We start from the raw sequence: 21121 nt of genomic DNA, 5'->3' as shown, positions 1-21121 counted from the left end.
TGTAATTGTTTGCCAATGGTTTGTCACCTTTCACACTCTCTTGCGCCCATTTACTACTTTTACTCTGGTTGTACCCATTTTTTAAGTGGAGAAACTTAATCCAGATACATTTCCATAGGGTGCACGTCAGTGAATTGGGTCGCTTGCCTGAATTCAGGTATTTGGCTATGCTAACACTTACTATAAAATGAAATGTTTGTCTATTATATATACATAGTATGAAGACAGTCTCAATGCCAAAATTCCTGAGAAATTTTGGTTAAATCTGTACATTTTCTTGAATTGCTCCTTACCCTGTCACCTGTGGCTATTAATGCGTCTTTCCCATCTGGTTTGTGAAGTATCATCACAGTGCCTACTCAATCCTTTACAATACCCAGTACACACTGCTAGAAGTGTGAAGGATTTTTATATACATGCCATGTGTACAGACTTAGACACACACGTTCTATATCAGCAACGAATGCTGTAGTTGAGATCAGTGGCACATATAACCATTAATTAATTAATTTTTTTCTTTCCCGCAATATATTCACCTTTTGGCTTAGTTTCCTTGTATCTTTGGTAGAAGGCAGGAAAATCTGAGTAATTCTGATTTATTTGAGGGGTAAGAAATGAAGCTAAATATTTTGTTTGTCTGACCCTTAGAGCAAAATCAAGGTACATATTTAAGGAAGTGACAAGTACAAAGCAGTTTTTACAAAAACAGTTCAGAAAGTTCCAACTCTTCTCCAGGTAGTTTCAGGTTCTCATCAAAAGGAAATCCCTGAGACACTTCATATCCTTTCACTAATAAAACAGGAATCATCCTAGAAAGGGCAACTCAGTCAGTGCAGAGGGAAGGCTGAAGCCATGATAACCTTTGACAACATACTTTACCAAGTGTTTGTCAATATTATACTAAGAGAACAGCTGAGGCAATATCATCATACCATGGAGTTTCATACAAAAACTAGGAAGATCAGTCAGAACACAATTATTAAGCAAAATTTATTTCACTCCCCTTCTAAAAGTAACTCCTAAATGGGGGACACAAAATCCACCAGGACAACTCCCTTCTGCTCCATGGCATCTTTAATTCAGGGAACTAGGGACTGTGTGCTTCTCTCCTCTTGCCTCAAAGAGGCAACTTCTGATTGTAGAGATGGTGCTTATTGTTCAGGGGTTTTGTATTTTTATCATTTAACTGCCCAAATTCTGGTTTTCACTGACCCAGGCTCACTTTCTATGTGAACAGCTCTAGTACCACCCTCAGTGCAGGGTAAGGTTAGCTGTTAGCAGCTGTATTAAGCAGGTGCTTCCTAAGAATATTCTTTAAATAGCAGGGGGTAGGGAGAATGGTAAGGAAAAAACAACACACAAACTTAGCAGTCAAGCTCATGATAATAACTACCCCCATGAGATTTTCATGTTTAAAGAATATGATCGTAATGTCCACCTCTAGCTAATATCCAGCTCCCTAGCTAATTTGGGTGGGGGGCAGGTGGGAGGAGACAAGCAGCAAACTTATCTTGTTAGCAGAAACAAAACAAAAACATGATCCTCTTCTCAGAGTACACAAGCTATAGCAGCTCCTCTCACCAAGAGGACGTGAGCATTTCTGCAGGGATAAAAGGCCAAACTCTCATAGGCAGCACAGGGCAGAGCAGAGCAAAGGAGTCACTAAATTCTTATAGTGCAAAAGTCTGGTTTCAATATGAGAATGCAATTGTTTAATGACCTTCATACTAAATACCTTTCTAACAATTCAATGAAAATATCACTATCCTTCCTGCAATAACTGTCTTGATTTGTTTTACATTTTACTTGGAAACACATATTTAAAAGATTCTTTCATCAATCTTATATACCTTTTAGGCTGATTAGGGATAAGGTATACCACAATCAACTTTTTACTCACCCTTTCACTCTTTCTACCTATGTACACTCTGCCTACTCCCCTGTGCCACCATCTACCACAAGAATAATGAGACTGACCTTTTTAATTGTGGCACAGCAAAAGGACCTGGGTCAGAATTCTGGCTCTGCCACTTATTGGATAGTATAGCCTTGGGTAAGTCACTGATTCAGCTTTTTCAGCCAGAGAATGGGAATAGTATCACCTACTGTGCAGGATTGTGAGAACTAGAGATATTATGAAAAGTTCCTAGTGTAGCACAAAATCATTATCATTACTATCAGCTTCATGCAAAAAAAAAAAAAACACCTAAAATCCAAAACTGGCAAAAAAATATTTATGTGACAAATATTTTTAAAGAAAGATACACAAATCAATCTCATAAGTTTATGAAAACCCTGTCACCTGCTTTATTTCTAGAGAGGAGTAAAGGGAGAAGAGGAAATATTCACTTGAATTTGAGGGGCAGCTAAATTGGAAGCAACAGTAGCAACAATTTTAAGCCTCTAAGGTTACTCTGATCCATAAGGGAATGCTGAAATTTCCTTGTTCGGAGATTTAAGAGTTTAATTTTCCCCTAAAGCGAGATCATCCACTTTGGCTGGGATAAAAGAATAAAGAACAACAAACTCAGTAGCACCAAATGGGGTTTAACACAGAAAATAGGGCCAGGTTTCACCTTTCAAATGCAAAATTTTACATTAAAATATGTTTATGAATCATAATGTTTTTACTCCTGATTCAATCCTTCTCCTTCCCCTAGCAGGAGCCCCAGAAACCTGAAGAGCATGTGTATTACTGACCAGACAAACAATCCAGCTGCCCCTTCCAAACTGGAATCTGATTACAAATGGACTGGCCTAGCTCAGGGCTGCCCTCAGTGATGGGAAGCAGTATCTATGCTCTCAGGGAGAATGGATACTGAGGATGCCACCAGTCAAAAAGTCGAATGCTATGCACTGGGTCCAGGATGACTTGCACACCCTGTTCACTGCGCAGTTTCCGACCTCCATGGACGGGAGAATCTTGGAACACCAGTCTCACTCGATGATGCCGCATGTCCGTGCTCACATTGATAGTAAACTGGGAGGGAAAAATACATTCAGTACTCAAATTAAACAACCTTGTTTTCCTATGACTCACTCTAAAATGAGACAATCTAGACAACTGACATGAACTAGGCCAGAAAATAATCTCTAAGTTATACCAACAGCACTATACTATCTTTTTTTGCAAAGATATTAAAAATTAAGGGTGATTTTTATAAGTTTTTCTTAGCTTCATATATTTAAACTGTGCTAAAGAAAGCCTCTCAAATGGCTTAACAAATTAGGATACATGCACACAGACTACCTTAATGACAATTTAAAAAAATTGGATTAGAGCTATAAGAGATGATTTGAAGGGATTCTGATGAGCTATTGTTGAGCAAGTTAAGCAAGATGCATGAAACTGATCTGATCACATTGTTTTGGAAAATAAACCACAAAATCTCTAAATATGTCTATGTATACATAAATCTGTATAGAATTCTGAGTAGGAAGTATATGGAGTATAAGTATATAAATAAGTCATTAATGTGGCTTAATGAGAGATGCCTACAATAAAAACAGATATATGACATAATCTCAATTATACAAAATTATTTAAGTGAGTGGGTGTATACATGTATTGAATATATATTAACAGATATATTAAAGAACAGTTCCCCAAAAGTTAACTGCAGTTATAGGATAGCGGAAGTCTAAGTCACCTTCACTGTTCTCAATGTGTTTATGTATTATTTAAATTCTTCACATGAAGTATGAATTATTTATTTTACCATTAAAAAAAGAATAAAGCTTTTTTCAATGTGGAGGGGGAAACATATCTCTGAACATAAGCTTAAAATACAGAGAAGATAAATTACGTGAACTCTCCAGTTGCCAATCCAGTTAAAAATGTTAAAAACATGGAAAATACACCAGAAGCATATTTGTTGTTTACTAATCTAATTCTTAGCTAAAATCTAACTCTTAGCTAAACCTTGAATAGTCAGAGCATCACACAAAAGACAGAGCTGGTAACCCTACATTTTAATATTCCATTTATGATACCACATGCATGCCTCAGGTCCTGACATACAGTGTTCATGTATAAGCTTCATCATTAACCTTAACGGGATAATGTTTCTCAAACATTAATGAGCACCACACAGGAGATGCAAAAACATTCTGTTCACTATAGGGAAGGAAACAGAAGTAAAATATTCTCAGACATAATTAACTTCACAAATATGTCTGTTCCTAGTATATAAGGCTGCTTTCAGACTTTGTTTAAAATTGTTCTTCAAAGATTTCTTCCTCAATGGTTAAATTTACAAATTTCTTTCAAACACTAAGTATAGTGAGAGTCTATGAAAGAGCTGAGGATGACATCCTGTCTCCACTTACCAGGGTAAATATCATTCCCATGACAATTGGAATAAAGATGAAATTGAGGGTGGTGACCTGCAGTAGGCAGCAGTCCTGGTCTGGGTTGGTATGAACATCTTCGTACTGAATGGGAGGCTGCAATCCTCCCATACACTTGCTCTTTAATCTAGGGGACTGAAGAGAATTAAGAATTACTCTAATGGGTTAGAGGAAATGTTTATGGCTCTAAGACTCCACCAATGAAAATGCTATGGTTTAACTAAAGCTGCTGAGATCCATTTTTCTGTTATCTCTTCTCTCTTTAATATACATATCAGTTTCTATACAGATCAAGGAAAATCTGATCTTTGAAAGACGTGGAAACACATTTGGATGAGAAATGTGACAGTGGGTGCTTCATTTAGATGGTGTTTCCTACCATCTGGCAAGAAATGGAAACTTTTAGCTCTATCAGAGGCTCTCCAATGTTTGAGAGATCACAAATTCCTTGTGACTTGTCAGACTCCAAAGAACATCTGCTGCACAAAAAGGGATGGAAGCAGAAGTGACCATCTAATTCCAGGCATCATAAAACAAGAGTCACAACTCTCAGAGCTAGAGGAAATCTTAGCATTCACTTTCCTGCAGCAGTTCTGGTCTTAGCTTGTATACACTGCGAAGACTGCCCCTCAGTTCCCTCCCAGAAAGGTGCTATGGTGGACTTTCTACCAACATCTAATGGATATCATAGATTGTGGACATCTTATTAAAAGCAAATGATCAGAGCCAAAATTCGTCCCTAGAACCGTGTTTTTGAAAAATCAATGTAAAAATATGATTTACTTTAAATACAAACTTATCTGGAACACACTTGTCATCAAGTGAGGGATAACTGCAATTTTATTTGTAATGTGTCACCTCAGTGAGATACTAAGTAAGGGAGACAGATGGAGGAAATGAGGCTGCTGAGGACAAGAAGTAAAGACATGCAGAACAGATCCTCACTGTAGCCAAGATCTCAGGTACAGTCCAAGAAAAAGGCAGAGACAAAGGTGCAATAGTATCTACTCTTCTTATAGACTCTTGGCAGTCCCTCTCCCCATGGCTTGCCCAAACTGCCTCAGATATAAAACCATATGAATTATTGTTGTTTACAAATACATTTGCTTTGAAAAACAAAAAAATTCTTAGTCAAATAACCTCAGTACATTGTTATAACAAGTTGTTCCCTTTTTCCCACTTTTAAAGTCTTCAAATATATAGAAAAGTTAACAAAACCGTGAATAAACTCCTGTATACCCTTTCCCATTGGATATTTTGCCACGTTTGTTTTCTCTCCCCCTCACCTCTCATTTTATATATATTCACATATTAAGAAAAAAAACACATGAACTCTTCGGGTGGGGGAGGCAAAGCCATTTGAAAGTAACACTGGCATTCCATCCTTATTCAACATGAATAAAGATACATATATAACCTCAATAACATTATCACATCTAAGAAAATTAACAATAATTTCATATAATCTAATATCCAGAGCGTACTCAAATTTCTTTAATTGTACCAAAAATGTCTTTTATTGATCTTTGTTCATTAATCCAGGATCCACTCAAGGTTTACTCTTTGCATTAAGCTATTAAATCTTTGTGCCTGGGCCTCCCTGGTGGCGCAGTGGTTGAGAGTCCGCCTGCTGATGCAGGGGATACGGGTTCGTGCCCCGGTCTGGGAGGATCCCATATGCCGCGGAGCGGCTGGGCCCGTGAGCCATGGCCGCTGGGCCTGCGCGTCCGGAGCCTGTGCTCCGCAACGGGAGAGGCCACAACAGTGAGAGGCCCACATACCGCAAAAAGAAAAGAAAAAAAAAAAAAAAAAAAAAAATCTTTGTGCCTCTTTCATATAAAACAGTTCTTTCTTTTCTTTTTATGACATTATGTTTTAATGTGTATTATCTGATTTTAATGAGGCAATTTTATGTCTAGTAAAATTAGAGTAAGATATTACCTGAAAAACAAAGAGATGATAAAAGCACACACCTGCTTTTTGAACTTGAAGTTGAATTCCCACATTGGCTCCTGTCTGTTCCCAACAATCTTTCTGCACCAGAAAAGTAAGCACTGTAAGAAAATAAAAATAACCTTTCTGTTTGCTAGCTCTAAAGCCAGCCACGGTCCCAATGCTGAGATTTTACTTTGGCACGGATAGAAACCCCCACCTCCCCCGCACCACCACTACAATTTGACACTGGTGCAACATGAAAAGAGACAATCCCAAGACTATTCAGTAAAGAGAAGAGGTACCAATATAAGTCAACCTCAGATGCTATCGAGGTCAACCCCTATTGTTCTCATCTTTAAAGACAGAAACATGGTCTCTAGAGACTGGGGCATTATCTGATTCAGCAGGCCACTCCTCTATGTTAAAATATAAGGGCAGCCAGTAGCCACCAGACAAGATGATAACAAAGCCATAAGGCAGGCAGAGACAGCCAGCCCTGTACGTGATAAGAGCAAACCACTCAGGACCTTCTGGGAGCAGACAGCCGGTATGGAAACTACAGAGGTGAGCTGAATTCAGTCTAGAGTAAGCCCCTCAAGGAAAGTCAGGCTACAGCTAGGGTTAACACAAGAAGTTAAGTACCTCCCAGGGGATAAGGGGTGGGTCGTCCGCCGTGCCAGCTGTCTTGCCCTTCAGACATGCCCTGTAGGTCCTGCTGTTCCATCAAAAATAATGGGCTTGGCTTTAAGGGGCAAACACTTCTGCTGCCAACACAACGGCTCCAGTGTCCCACACAAGCTATGCTACTGAAAAGAGAGAGAGGGAGAATCAAATACGAAAAGGTGGAGTCCAGGAACATGGGACAACTTCCTTTAGGCATGCTGGCAACTTCCTGAATGCCATGCGATGTGGTTATACTAGCAAGGCCATGCATGGGACACCTGCCACTGCAGGTCCCACATCCTCTTCCAAAGATCTCTAACAACAGGTACAAAAGCAGCAGACAAGTGGCCTAGCCTTCCTGTCTGGATTAAGACCTTAGTTATCACCACCTTGACTTTTAGCCACTTAAAAGTCACTTTTTTAGTCCGCTTGAAAAACTTAATATACAATTACAAGAATATGAAGACATGGGTATTTTAGACGTAGGCAGTAGCACTTGCACTGTGCACTGGAGCCGCAGGGATGTGTCAAGCATGAGGCGTTTGCCCAATGCTGCTCTGCTCCCAACAACTGGTTCAGCCCTAGCATGGTTAGCTTTGGGATGATCCCCACCTCACCTGATATGATCAAATGTTTTCTGGGGGAGAAAAACTATAAATGTGAAATGATACACTGTCCACTCATATTACAAGGAGAAGGAATGAAATTCTACTCACCCAGCATTCTAATCCTGCCCTAAATCCATCAGCTAGGGTGACATTAAATTGGCTCAGCCAATGGCCCTGACCACCTCAGTTTGCAACCCTGGGGGGAACCGTGATGATCTTGAAATCAACAGTACCCTTTTAATCAATATGTATCTGGTAGAATGTTATCACACTAGAGCTGAACTAGGGGAAAAGAATCATTATGTAACATCCAAAGCATAAAAACAAAACAGGAGAGAATAGGAAGTGCTACAGAACACCAGACTTTGGGTAGGAACAGAGTAATAAAAATTATTAACAAACGCAAAAGATACAAAATTTAGAAAATAGTATTAGTTGAATGAGAAAAAGGCCGAGACATCAACTTGCCTAAATAATCATATATGCTATACTAGTCTAGCTTGGCAAAGGTGTGTTCACTAGATATTTCATTATGGCAAAAAAAAGGGAGAGAATGGACCAAAGGCTTATAGACCTACTTGCAAATCAGAAGAATGCCAGAACCCTGAATACAATGTACAAATATAAACTACTGGGGAAATTCCAAGATATAAGGAATGGCTTAGAACACAGTAAGAATTTTAGAGGGCTAAAGTCTATGAGTGGAAGTATCTTATAGTCTCTGAAACAACCCACCCCTGAGCCTGGCAATAGTGGGCACTTTGCAAATGCCAAAGAAGTCTACAACAGAATCTTTTAAGGTTAACAAGAAAGTGGAAATCCAGATGTCAAGATCACATTAGAAAAAGAAAATTAGTAAGTTGTTTTATATCTTTGTATCATGATTTAAAGCACCTTTTAAGAATTATAGTTTCCATCTACCATTTGAGTTGTGTTCTTCCTAGCCCAAACCATCAAACCATCAAACCATCTAAACCATCTAAAGTGGCCCAATGTATAAGGCATGAAGATAAATTAAAATAAAGAGAGTAAGGAATATGCTAAAAGCACAAGAAAGCTTTAAGATAAAGATAACGAGCCAACCCAGCACAGCAGGAATGTCTTGGAGAAGAGATACCCACGAGCCCTGAAAGTTTACATTAGTCCCTTAGCAGCCTGGTACCTATGGCCCTAGACCACCCCATCAAGGAAGCTGGAAACAAGCCATGATAACAGGCCCATTATACAAAAGTCCATTTGTTAAACCCCAACACTAATTGTCACTTACTTTGGAATTCTTTAATGTGCTAGGAGTGCTTTCTGGAATGGCTGGATTCTTGGAGATTCGAGCAGCAAATGGCTCATACATATGGTACAGAGATCGGATCACACATGCCCGGAGACAGCGCAGCTTCTCCATTGACTCTGGTCGCAGGCGCAAAGGCAGAGAGGCATCCAGCGTGTAGTGCCTAAAACATGACACATTACTCCTACCAATAAGTGACCTCTCTCTTCTGCTCTAGGCCAGTCTCCTAGGACTCCTGGGCTCAGTACAAATTTTACTATACTATTCCACTGGCCAGTAGTTAGTTTGTCCCTAGTGCTCTCACATACACACACACAAATCACTATCTCCTTCACTTCTTAGATACTTTTGCGTCTTTGCTATGCAAAACCCAATTCAAATATACCTTGTAATCCTGCACTTCTCTATTCATTTAAAAATTTTAAATCCTCACTATTTCACTTTAAAAAAGGGGCAAGTCTCTGACTTTATACCAGTACAATATACTTCAGCTGCTCAAAAAGAACCTGCACTGGGGAAGATCCACCAAGTTCTCTTGTCACATGTCTCAGAAAGTTCTCTACTCCCTGATACCTCCCCATCCCCTTCCACCACATTTTTACTGACGGTTTATAATCTTCACTACACTTCTAACCCAGCATCAAAGGTCCACCCTCTTACTAATCACATCATTCACTCCCTCTTCACCACTACAACTATACACAGAGCAGTATAACTACAAAGACTATATGATACTTCAAGATGACTAGCAAATCTAAGAAACAACAAATCCAGCTGCAAAGATAAACAGATGGGCATCTATAACTTCTGAAAATTCTAGCTAAGATAAACCGCTGAAGAAAAGTGGGTAACCATAGGGAAGACAATTACCAGATGAATTAATAATATCAATTTTAAATTAAAGAGGAGCTCAAGGAATTCAAAGCTAGGTTCATGCCCAGGCAAGCAGTAGAGAAAGTGAAAAGAGATCACCATCCAGGGAGTAGCTCCAAATCAAAAACAACAAGAAATAAGCTACACAGATAACACAGTGAGCTCTCTGTGGTCGCACCTTCGGTACAACCTGGTCCAAAAGGCAGCAGTGCAAGTGACAGTCCAGGCATTCTTACAAATCAGGGAAAAATTCACAATGTCCTCCGGACGGATATAGGAGGCCAGCAAGAGCCAAATATCCATGGGATACTCTTCTCCTCCAGCCCCATCCAGATCTTCTGAAACAGAAAAAAGAACTATAACTTTTGACCTTCTATTATATGCACATATAAAGATTCCCTATCATTTCAATTCTCCCAGGGCTTGCACAGTTAAGAAAATGGTTTAAATAGGTCCAAGGAAGCCTCTCAAACTCATCATTTCCTGCTTATTCTAGCTGCTGAAAACTTTTGTTTCCTATTGCCCAAGTGAATAGGTCTTGTTCTTAAGGCCTTTATTTAACCACTATTTACATACTATTTTGAAGTTTTCAAAGTACCTTTGCATACATTATATCATTCAACTATAATAATTTTCCAGTGGAAATAAGGAAAATATTATTGTGTCCATTTTACTATAAGAAAACAGAACGTTGCACGTATTCAAGGTAAACAGAACCCAGTTTTCTCCAAAGTCCAGCTTTTCACTATAAATTCTGCCCTTGATTTCCCTTGCAGTCCCCATCCACCAAACATTTTCTTCAATTCAGTCATTTAAAAAATAAAACTGATTTTAAGATGGTATGAGGAAACCTCAAGTACAAACTAAATAAAAAACTAAAATAAAAAACTAAAAATAAAAAAAAACGAAATAAAAAAACCAAGTAAGTTACAGTGTACTTTCATTACTCAGTAATTGCCTTAGATATGTTTCTTCTGGTTTCTTCTTGTTTCATTGTCAGCTTGATCTACAATTCTGGCCACAAGCATCCAGTATTCAAGGATACCCTGTGATGATGTATCCCCACCTCTTCCTCCTTCAGACCTCATTAGTGTTAACTCTCTTGACCCTGAGGTCCACTATACATGTCAGTTTCAAATAAAAATTCACACTCCACAGAGATACCAGAATCTGGGCTAACCATAATCTTTAATTGAGACTTAGTTATATAGCTATCCAAAACACAGCTTTTTTCTTTCTGTTTCCTGAGCAAAAAGCCCCTACAACTACCTCCCTGAAGCTGCCTCTGCTTTTCTAGTTGCTTCCTGCAGCTCTATGACTCAATCAGGTTCTTGCATTAGGTTCTTCATAACAGAGACCAATGCTTCTAAAACAACATCGTCTTTTTTGGTTCTTATGCTTCTTGAAATCTCCAGTAACCATTTAAGGCTCAGCCTACCACATTTGGGGCCCCCTTCTCCCACATTAAATCTCTCTCTAAAAGAGAAGGCAAACAACTATCAGAATTTCCTCCACTGAGAACCATGAGGACTTTTACAAAGCAGAGTACTATTAAAATTTTTCTGTTTTTAGGGACAAAACTCAGTAATTATAAAAATTGCCAATGTTTTACACACAATTATTAAGAAATTTCAAAACGTAGGAAATGGAATCAGTAAAGGAAAGCTTCATGGAGATGTTATGAAGGACAAAAATTTTGATATTCATAGGGTAAGGGGAAAAGTATTCCAAGTGAAATAAACAGCTAACATGAAGCCTGGATATTTAAAAAAACAAAACACATGTGAGGGCAATAAAGAGACAAGTCTAACAAGATTTTGATGATATTAAGAAATTACTGTTGGGCTTCCTTGGTGGCGCAGTGGTTAAGAATCCGCCTGCCAATACAGGCCACACGGGTTTGAGCCCTGGTCTGGGAAGATCCCACATGCCGCAGAGCAACTAAGCCCATGTGCCACAACTACTGACCCTGTGCTCTAGAGCCTACAAGCCACAGCTACTGAACCCGCGTGCCACAACTACTGAAGCTGGCGCACCCAGAGCCCATGCTCCTCAACAAGAGAAGCCACCACAGTGAGAAGCCTGTGCACCTCAATGAAGTATAGCCCCCGCTTGCTGCAACTAGAGAAGGCCCACGTGCAGCAACGAAGACCCAACACAGCCAAAAAAAAATAAATTAAAAAAAAAATAATAAAGTAGCTTAAAAAAAAAAAAGAAATTACTAACTTTTTTAGATGTGATAATTTTTTTAAGAGCATTTATCTTTTGGAGATAACTACCAGAATATTTACAGATATAAAAATGGAATATCTGGAAATTGTTTCAAAATAATCAAGTGTGTATGGTGTGTGTGTGTGTGTGAGTGTGTGCTGAGGTGGGGGTGAGGGGGTAGTGGCTGAAACAAAAGTGACCATGAGTTGATAACTGAAGCTATGTAATAGCCACATTGGATTCATTACACTATTCTCTCTTCTTTTGTATATGTTTCATTTTTAAAAAGCTAAAAGAAAAAAGAGGGGGAGAAAAAGACCAGTTTGATGAGAATGAAGGACCTTAATGGGGGTAACATGGAGCAAGGAAGTAAAAGATGAATTATAGCTAAGAGTTTGTAAACCACAAATCATGTATCTGATAAGTGACTGGTCTCCTGAATACATAACAATTCTTACAACTCAGTAATAAAAAGATAACCTAATGTAAAAATGAGTGAAGAATTTGAATAGACATTTCTCCAAAGAAGATACACAGAAGGCCAATAAGCACATAAAAGACGCTCAACATCATTAGCATGCAAATCAAAACCATGAGATACCTCTTCACATCAACTAGAATGCCTATAGTTTAAAAAGTCAGACAATAACAAGTGTTGAGGAGGATGTGGAGAAACTGTAACTCTCATTCATTGTTGGTGGGAATATAAAATGGAAACTTCATAAAAAACTTGGCAGTTCCTCAAAAAATTAAACATAGTTACCATGTGATCCAGCAATTTCACTCCTACCTGACAGAAATGAAAATATATGTTCACACAAAAACTTGTCCATGAGTGTTCATAGTAGCATTATTTATGACAGTCAAATAAAAAGCAATAAAAAGGAATAAAGTACTGATATATGCTACAATATGGATGAACCTTGAAAACATTATGCTAAATCAAAGAAGCCAGACGCAAAAGACCACACATTATATGATTTCGTTTATATGAAATGCCCGGAATAGGCAAATCTGTAAGGACAGAAAGTAGATTGGTGGTTGCCTGCGGGAAGGGATGGGTGGGAGAGAGTGTTGGGAGGGAATGAGGAATGATACTAATAGATCTGTGTTGATAGAAATGTTCTAAACTTAGATCATGTTGATGGCTACACAACTCTCTTGCACTGCTGGTGGGAATGTGAATTGGTACAGCCACTATGGAGAACAGTATGGAGGTTCCTTAAAAAACTACAAATAGAACTACCATATGACCCAGCAATCCCACTACTGGGCATATACCCCGAGAAAACCATAATTCAAAAAGAGTCATGTACCAAAATGTTCATTGCAGCTCTATTTACAATAGCCAGGAGATGGAAGCAACCTAAGTGTCCATCATTGGATGAATGGATAAAGATGATGTGGCACATATATACAATGGAATATTACTCAGCCATAAAAAGAAATGAAATTGAGTTATCTGTAGTGAGGTGGATGGACCTAGAGTCTGTCATACAGAGTGAAGTAAGTCAGAAAGAGAAAGACAAATACTGTATGCTAACACATATATATGGAATCTAAGGAAAAAAAAATGTCATGAAGAACCTAGGGGTAAGATGGGAATAAAGACACAGACCTACTAGAGAATGGACTTGAGGATACGGGGAGGGGAAGGGTAAGCTGGGACAACGTGAGAGAGTGGCATGGACATATATACAGTACCAAATGTAAAATAGACAGCTAGTGGGAAGCAGTCGCATAGTGCTTTGTGACCACCTAGAGGGGTGGGATAGGGAGGGTGGGAGGGAGGGAGATGCAAGAGGGAAGAAATATGGGAACATATGTATATGTATAGTTGATTCACTTTGTTATAAAGCAGAAACTAACACACCATTGTAAAGCAATTATACTCCAATAAAGATGTAAAAAAAAAAAAAACTCTGAGAACATACTAAAACTACTGCATTGTACACTTTAAAGGGATGAATTTTATCTCAATAAAGATGTTTTAAAAGTCTGTAAGCTCTTCTGTGGAATGTGCTCAAAACCAAAAAGGAAAATCAAGAGAAATATCTAATACAATGGTGATGATGAGTAGGGATTTAAAGCAAGAAATTAAGGAACAAAGAAGTGTGAGAAATGTCTATTAACATTCTTGGTTCCGGAAAAGAGCGGTATCACTGACACTAATTGGTATAACTTCAAAGCAAAGTCAGTTCATTAATTTATTGATTGTTTCAATATATTTTAACATATGCAAAAGTCTGTCATCTGATTCTCAAGTATAGGTGAAAGTTCTCACAGATCTCAGACCAAAAATACACATATCATTTATTACATTAGTTTCCTCCTAATTCTAGCTGATCGTCAGAACCACTTTAGCTTTAAGAATCCTGGGCTCTACCCCAAGAGTCTGATTCCTTAAGTCTGGAGCAAACCAGTGAATGATGGGTTGGCGCACTGTATACCATTAGTTTACCTTTCTTTGTTTCATTTGTGTAAGTTTTATTGCCACTAATACATAAATATCACACATTTTTCTATTTCCTACAGTACCTACTAGACATAAAGCAGGTATTAACCATTGCAGAGCACTTAAAAGTCCACGATAATAATCTCACTTTAGTTGAAATGAAATTGGTTATATACAATCCACGTATCTGGGAGAGAGAACATTTTTGTCACAACTCTGCTTCCTTACACATTCAGAAATCCAGAAATGCAAAGGCTTTTTGTTTTCCTGTTGCTACACGGATTTTACCTGATAATATGTTCTCAATGAATGGCTACTACTGTTACCAATCTCCTTTCCTCTCAACTTTAGATATAAGTAGAAAGCCCTGGTATATTAAAGTCATGTCCCACTACAAAGATCCAAACTCTGGTTCTCCAGTGGTATCACCTCTTGTGCTACTGAGAAAGTGACAGCTTCAAGTTATCACCACAGATAGGACTAATAATCCAAAAGAAAGCGAGCCCTGTACCTTTGTGCCTCTTGCTTTTCTTTTTTCTGGAGGCAGTTCTCTCATGGATGCTTTCCTCCTGGGCATCAATCTCATCACTGCTGTCAATGATGTCACAGGGCTCACCAGCCCCAGAAAAAGCTTCTACTGCAGGAACCTGGGAGGCTTCCAAGCCACAAAGAGATTTTACTAGAAGAAAATAAGAAGAGAATGAGATGGCAGAGTACCATGGCTTAGGCAAGGATATCAGCATCCATAAGGAAAAGAAAAAAAAAGCAAAAGCAGTGTGAGAGTCTGCTAAAGGAAGCTGAGAATCTTAAAAAAAAAAAAAAAAAGTATTTTAAACACAAAAAATTGGAAAGTAATGAGCAAACTGACTCCAAAGTTGCAGAAACTGCTTCAGACCTGAAGAAAAAGGGAGTGAATTATTCTCCACTATAAACCCTTCGGGGTAAAAGCAAAAGGTGAGTGCTATTTTCATTTGCATAAATTCTGAGCAGCAGTGTTTGAGAGGAATTAAACCCAATTTAACCTTATTCCTGGGCTGGAGACACTACATATCATGAAAACACAAGTTTCAAGGACCCCTGAGTAAGAAGCTTGAAAGTAAGAGAAGTATGAGAAAAGGAAAAGAATACTTCAAGGTTATTACACAAAGAAGCAAACAGCAGAGTTAAGTGGAGAATATATGTGAACAACAGGAATAAGATTAATAACCAGGAAGAAAGCAGTGGAAACCACAGAAGAGTACGCAAAGTTTTTTTTGTTTGTTTGTTTTTTTATGGGAAGACAGAAATAAAATATTTCTGCTACAGAAACTGCTACTGCTCTTGACTAATCCTTCCCCTCCCCTGAATATATGAGTAACCATCGAGGAGAGCAAACACGTTTACGGGAAGATGCCTAAAGGATTGCAAGAAAAACACTGAGGCAGAATCCCAGGAAAATAAAGCACCTAGTTCTCTCTTCACTGAGTCTGAAAAGACTCGTCGGAAGCCTACCTTCCTGCTGAACAGCATTGGCGACGGCTTTCTTGACCCTTCCAGACCTCACGACGGCCGGATCCGAGTTGGCATAATCCGCCACAGTCACTGAAACACAGCACCAAACCTCAAAGGAGGAGGCCTTCTCTCCTCAGCTTCCTCCCCACCAAGATTTCCTGCTCACTCCAAGTCCCCAGTCCAGCCGCCCTCCCGTCGCAGGCAGGCGAGCACTCGCCTCGGTGCTGTCCAGCCCCTCCCTGCTTCCAGCCCCAAGCCTTTCAACGCCCCCGCCCTCGCCCACCTCGCCCAGAGCAGGCGTCTTGGGCCCGGAACTTGAGTCGCTTTCCTCTCTTGGGCATGGCGACTCTGTCGGGGCGAGGCCGGGTTAGCGGGCCAGGACCCCGGGCCATGTTTCGGGCCAGAGAGCGGGAAGCAGGAGCCAAGGGCCAGCCCTGCCTGGCTCCGCGGCCATCCCGCTCCAGGACCGCAGCTCTCGCGAGGTTTAGGACACGGCTCCGCGTCGCACTGGCGGCCAACCCCCCTCTTCAGAAACCAATCACCACCTGGCCTAGGGAGTACGTCATCACCCAGCGCCTAAGGATCAACCTACGTCTGGTTCCCTAAAGGTAGGTGGCTGCTCAGGGCAGTGTGGGTTTTTAATCATACGTCTTATAAGGTGATTTGGTGTCTCAAATCCGAAACCCACAACCCCGTTGATTAGAACTGAGTTTACATTATGGTTTCCCCGATTTTTTCTGCTACTGCCTCTGTCCACGCTCCAGGTTCACTTCAGTATCCCAAAAGCACATCTATTGTCATCTTCGTGCTCCATCTCTCAGGCCACGTAGACATAGTCCAACATGGGTCTAAAAGAGTCTTCACTCTAATTTCTTATACAAAAGTTGTAAATTTCTGAATTCTCAAAGCTGGGGGAGGGGTTCTTAAAAGTTTATTAATTTACCACCATCCTCCAAACTTAATACTAGAAGGATAGATGAGGAAAGAATGGTGTCTTTCCTTTGTATTGAGAGAAAAAAGCGAGCGAAGGTTACAGACTGTGAGGGAGCAGGATCCTGGTCTAGTATCACCAGTTCGAATAAGTTATTGTGTGTCCTAAGTTAGGTTCTTTGTCCTTCTAAGTTCTTTGCAGCTCCCAAAAGGTGCTAATCCCTGGCTTGAGAAGCATGGGACTTAGGGACCAAGAATCCAAACTGTTGGACCCACCAGACAGTGCCACCCTAACATATTTAGAAGCAGACTTCTGTTTTTAATTACTTAATACATAGACATTCATTAGGCGCAAACCACTGGCCTTTTACTAACATCGTGTAACAGACTATCACTAGAGATGGTGCTAATAGGGTTGAATCAATTAGGAATTGTAATTGAAACTGAGTAATTGATTATAGTCATGAACTATTCAAATTTATCTAAAGTTATAACATGAACAAGGGTCTAATAGACTGAACTAAAAGAAAATTGTTTCAAATAATTTTTCCATGATTGATGTTTGTAGTCAAAACTCAGCTGTTAAAGCACCAAGCCTTCTCATTTCACATTAATAAAAAGTTCATAATGCCCACGTGCAAGTATATTTCTGCTAATGTGGTACCCTCTTGAAAGCACCGAGACATTGAGACTCTGGAGGAAATCAAAGGTGCAAAAGAAATAAACCCTATTTTTATGCCGTCACTATCGGAGACTTAAAGGTTTTAACTGAAACATTCATTTTCAACCGTATAATTACTATTTTAATTCATTGGAATGAAAGAAGTGCTAACCCCAAAACTGTTTATCTTTCAAATTTCAAGAATATGAAGATCTAAAGCAAAGCCCCTCTTAAGTCCTTTGGCCACATTAGTGGAACCGAACACATGTAAATCTTTTATTTCACCTTTTACCAAAAAGCAGCAATTTTTAATTAATGACACTGCTAGATTCCAAACTCAAAGATACACATTCTTTCTAGAGAGACAAGTTGTAAAAGTTACTAAAAGAGCTGTTATGTTTTTTCAAGTTCCAAAGAGAATTTTATTGAAAATTTTTATTAAAATTTCCTTCAGCTTATAGACTTGGTTTGGGAATGAATTGACATCTATATACTCTTGAGTCTTTCCACTCAGGAACTTGGTATGCATCTCCATTTAATAACATCTTCTTTTATGTCCCTTAATTGTTTTTTACACAAACTTATTGTTTATTCTTGTCAATGTTTTCTTTATCTTTTTATTGAAGTATAGTTGATTTACAATATTAGTTTCAGGTGTACAACACAGTAATTCAATATCTTTATATATTATACTCCATTTACAAAGTAATGGCTATATTTCCCTGTACTGTACAATATATCCTTGTTGCTTACTTATTTTATACATAGTAGTTTGTGTCTCTTAATCTCATACCCCTATCTTGCCCCTCTTTCTTCCCTCTCCCCATTGGTAGCCACTACTTTGTTCTCTGTATCTGTGAGTCTGTTTCTGTTTTGTTATTACATTCGTTTTATTTTTTAGATTCCATATATAAGTGATAACATACAGTATTAGTCTTTATCTGACTTATTTCACTAGGCATAATCTCTAGGTCCATCCACATTATTGCAAATGGCAGAATTTCTTTTTTTTATGGTCAAGTACTATTCCATTGTGTGTGTGTGTGTGTGTGTGTGTGTGTGTGTGTATACACATCTTCTCTATCCATCCATCTTTTGATGGACATTTGGGTAGCTTCCATATCTTGGCTATTGTAAATAATGCTGCTGTGATAATTAGCATGCATGTATCTTTTCAAATTAGTGTTTTCATTTTCTTCAGATATCCAGCAGTGGAATTGCTGGATTATATGGTAGTTTGATTTTTAGGTTTCTGAGAAACCTCCCTACTGTTTTCCAGAGTGGCTGCACCAATTTAAAATCCCACTACTAGTGTACTAGCGTTCCCTTTTCCCCACATCCTTGCCAGCATTTGTTATTTATGGTCTTTTTGATGATAGCCATTTTGACAGGTGTGAGGTGATATCTCATGGTTTTGATTTATATTTCTCTGATAATTAGCAGTGTTGAGCATTTTTTCATGTGCCTGTTGGCCATCTGTATATCTTCTTTGGTAAAATGTCTGTTCCGGTCTTCTGCTCATTTTTTCACTGGGTTCTTTGCTTTTTTGATATTGAGTTGTTTATATTTTTTGGATATTAATCTTTTATCAATAATATCATTTGCATATATTTTCTCCCATTCAGTAGGTTGCCTTTTTGTTTAGTCAACAATTTTCTATGGTGTGCAAAAGCTTTTAAGTTTAATTAGGTCCCATTTGTTTATTTTGCTTTTATTTCTTTTGCCTTAGGAGACAGATCCAAAAAATATTGCTATGATTTATGTCAAAGGGTGTTCTGCCTATGTCCTCTTGTAGGAGTTTTATGGTTTCTAGTCTTACATTTAGGTCTTTAATCCATTTTGAGTTTATTTTTGTATATGGTGTGAGGAAATGTTCTAATCTCATTGTTTTACATGTAGCTGTCCAGTTTCTTCAGCACTATTTACTGAGGAGACTGTCTTTTTTCCATTGTATATTACTACCTCCTTTGTTGTAGATTGATTGACCATAAGTGTGTGGGTTTATTTCTGGAATCTCTTTTATATGATATATGTGTCTGTTTTTGTGCCAGTACTGTGCTGTTTTTATTACTGTAGCTTTGTAGTGTGAACTGAGTCAGGGAGTGTGATACCCCCAGCTTTGTTCTTTTTTTTTCAAGATTGCTTTGGCAATTCGGTATCTTTTGTGGTTCCAAATACATTTTAGGATTATTTGTTCTAGTTCTGTGAAAAATGTCATGGGTATTTTGATAGGGATCGCATTAAATCTCTAGATTGCTTTGGGTTGTATGGACATTCTAACAACATTATTTCTTCCAATCCAAGAACACAGGATATCTTTCCATTTCTTTCTATAATTTTCAAATTCCTTCATCAATAATTTATAGTTTTCAGAGTATAGGTATTTCATTCCTTGGTTAAGTTTATTCCAAGGTATTTATTCTTTTCGATGTGATTGTAAATGGGATTATTTTCTTAATTTCTCTTTCTAAGAAATTATTAGTATACAGAAATGCAAGAGATTTCTATTAATCTTGTACCCTGCAACATTACCGAATTTGTTAGTTCTAGTGGGTTTTTGGTAGAGACTTTAGGGTTTTCTATATATGGTATCATTTCATCTGCAGATAGTAACAGTTTTAAGAATTCCTTTCCAATCTGGATGCCTTTTATTTCTTTTTCTTGTCTGATGCCATGGCTAGGACTTCCAATACTATGTTAAATAGAATTGGCAGGAGTGGGCATCCTTTTCTTATTCCTGATTTTAGAGGGAAAGCTTTTGGCTTTTCACCATTGAGTATGATGTTAGCTGTGGGTTTGTCATAAATAGCTTTTATTATGTTGAGATATGTTCCCTGTATACCAACTTCGATGAGAGTTTTTACAATGAATGGATGTTAAATTTTGTCAAATGCTTTTTCTGTATCTGTTGAGATGATCATGTGACTTTTATCCTTCATTTTGTTAATATGGTAAATCCCATTGATTTGTGATTATTGAATCATTTTATGTTTTTTAAATTTATTTTATTTATTTATTTTTGGCTGCGTTGGGTCTCGGTTGCTGTGTGTGGGCTTTTTCTAGTTGCAGTGAGCAGGGGCTACTCTTCGTTGCAGTGCACGGGCCACTGCAGTGGCTTTTCTTGTTGTGGAACACAGGCTCTAGGTGCATGGGGTTCAGTAGTTGTGGCACATGGGCTCAGTAGTTGTGGCTCTCAGGCTCTAGAGCACAGTCTCAGTAGTTGTGGCACACGGGCTTAGTTGCTCCGCGGCATGTGGGATCTTCCCAGACCAGGGCTCAAACCCGTGTCCCCTGCATTAGCAGGTGGATTCTTAATCACTGCGCCACCAGGGAAGCCTGCAATTATTGAATCATTCCTGATTCTCTGGAATAAATACCACTTGATCATTGGTGCATGATACTTTTTATAGATTATTGAGATTGATTTGCTGATAATTGTAGAGATTTTTTTGCATCAGAGATATTGGCCTGTAATTTTTTTTTTGTAGTGTCTTTATCTAATTTTGGTATCAGGGTAATGGTGGCCTTGAAGAATGAATTTGGAAGTGTTCTATCTTCTTCACTTTTGGAATAGTCTAAAAATTATAGGTATTAGTTCTTCTTTATATGTTTGGTAGAGTTCATCTGTAAAGCCGTTGGATCCTGGACTTTTGTTTGCT

At 38.6% G+C, this 21121-nt stretch overlaps 1 protein-coding gene across 4 annotated transcripts; it reads right to left on the bottom strand.

Annotated features, from left to right (window-relative positions):
- Positions 1–974: 974 nt before the first annotated feature.
- TMEM183A (transmembrane protein 183A) lies at positions 975–16374 on the bottom strand. 4 transcript variants are annotated; one of them, XM_081221702.1, is made up of 8 exons: positions 16155–16374; positions 15872–15961; positions 14892–15059; positions 9893–10049; positions 8824–9004; positions 6324–6404; positions 4330–4477; positions 975–2980 (listed from the first exon to the last, which is right to left on the bottom strand). In XM_081221702.1, exons 1-8 carry the CDS (start codon positions 16261–16263, stop codon positions 2886–2888), a joined length of 1029 nt encoding a protein of 342 aa, XP_081077828.1. In that variant the 5' UTR covers positions 16264–16374; the 3' UTR covers positions 975–2885. The 4 variants fall into 4 exon arrangements, with proteins under 4 accessions (XP_081077828.1, XP_081077827.1, XP_081077826.1 ...); XM_081221701.1 differs by having other exon boundaries at positions 9893–10052; positions 16155–16373; XM_081221700.1 differs by having other exon boundaries at positions 4330–4485; positions 16155–16365.
- Between the last annotated feature and the right edge of the window lie 4747 nt (positions 16375–21121).

The sequence above is a fragment of the Mesoplodon bidens genome (assembly GCF_964165515.1).
Source record: "Mesoplodon bidens genome assembly, chromosome: 2".
Classification (NCBI taxonomy): domain Eukaryota; kingdom Metazoa; phylum Chordata; class Mammalia; order Artiodactyla; family Ziphiidae; genus Mesoplodon; species Mesoplodon bidens.
The sequence above is the reverse complement of the archived record's forward strand: the minus strand, read 5'-3'. Positions and strand labels throughout refer to the sequence as shown.

What these genes read in the sequence shown, in the direction of transcription:
- TMEM183A (XM_081221699.1), bottom strand. Translation starts at nt 16,263, where the DNA reads ATGGCCCGGGGTCCTGGCCCGCTAACCCGGCCTCGCCCCGACAGAGTC. An exon ending in AGACGCCTGCTCTGGGCGAG is followed by an intron (nt 15,962 to 16,154) that starts GTGGGCGAGGGC and finishes GCTGTGTTTCAG; the next exon opens with TGACTGTGGCGGATTATGCC. An exon ending in GCACATTAAAGAATTCCAAA is followed by an intron (nt 6,405 to 8,823) that starts GTAAGTGACAAT and finishes ATTTTCTTACAG; the next exon opens with TGCTTACTTTTCTGGTGCAG.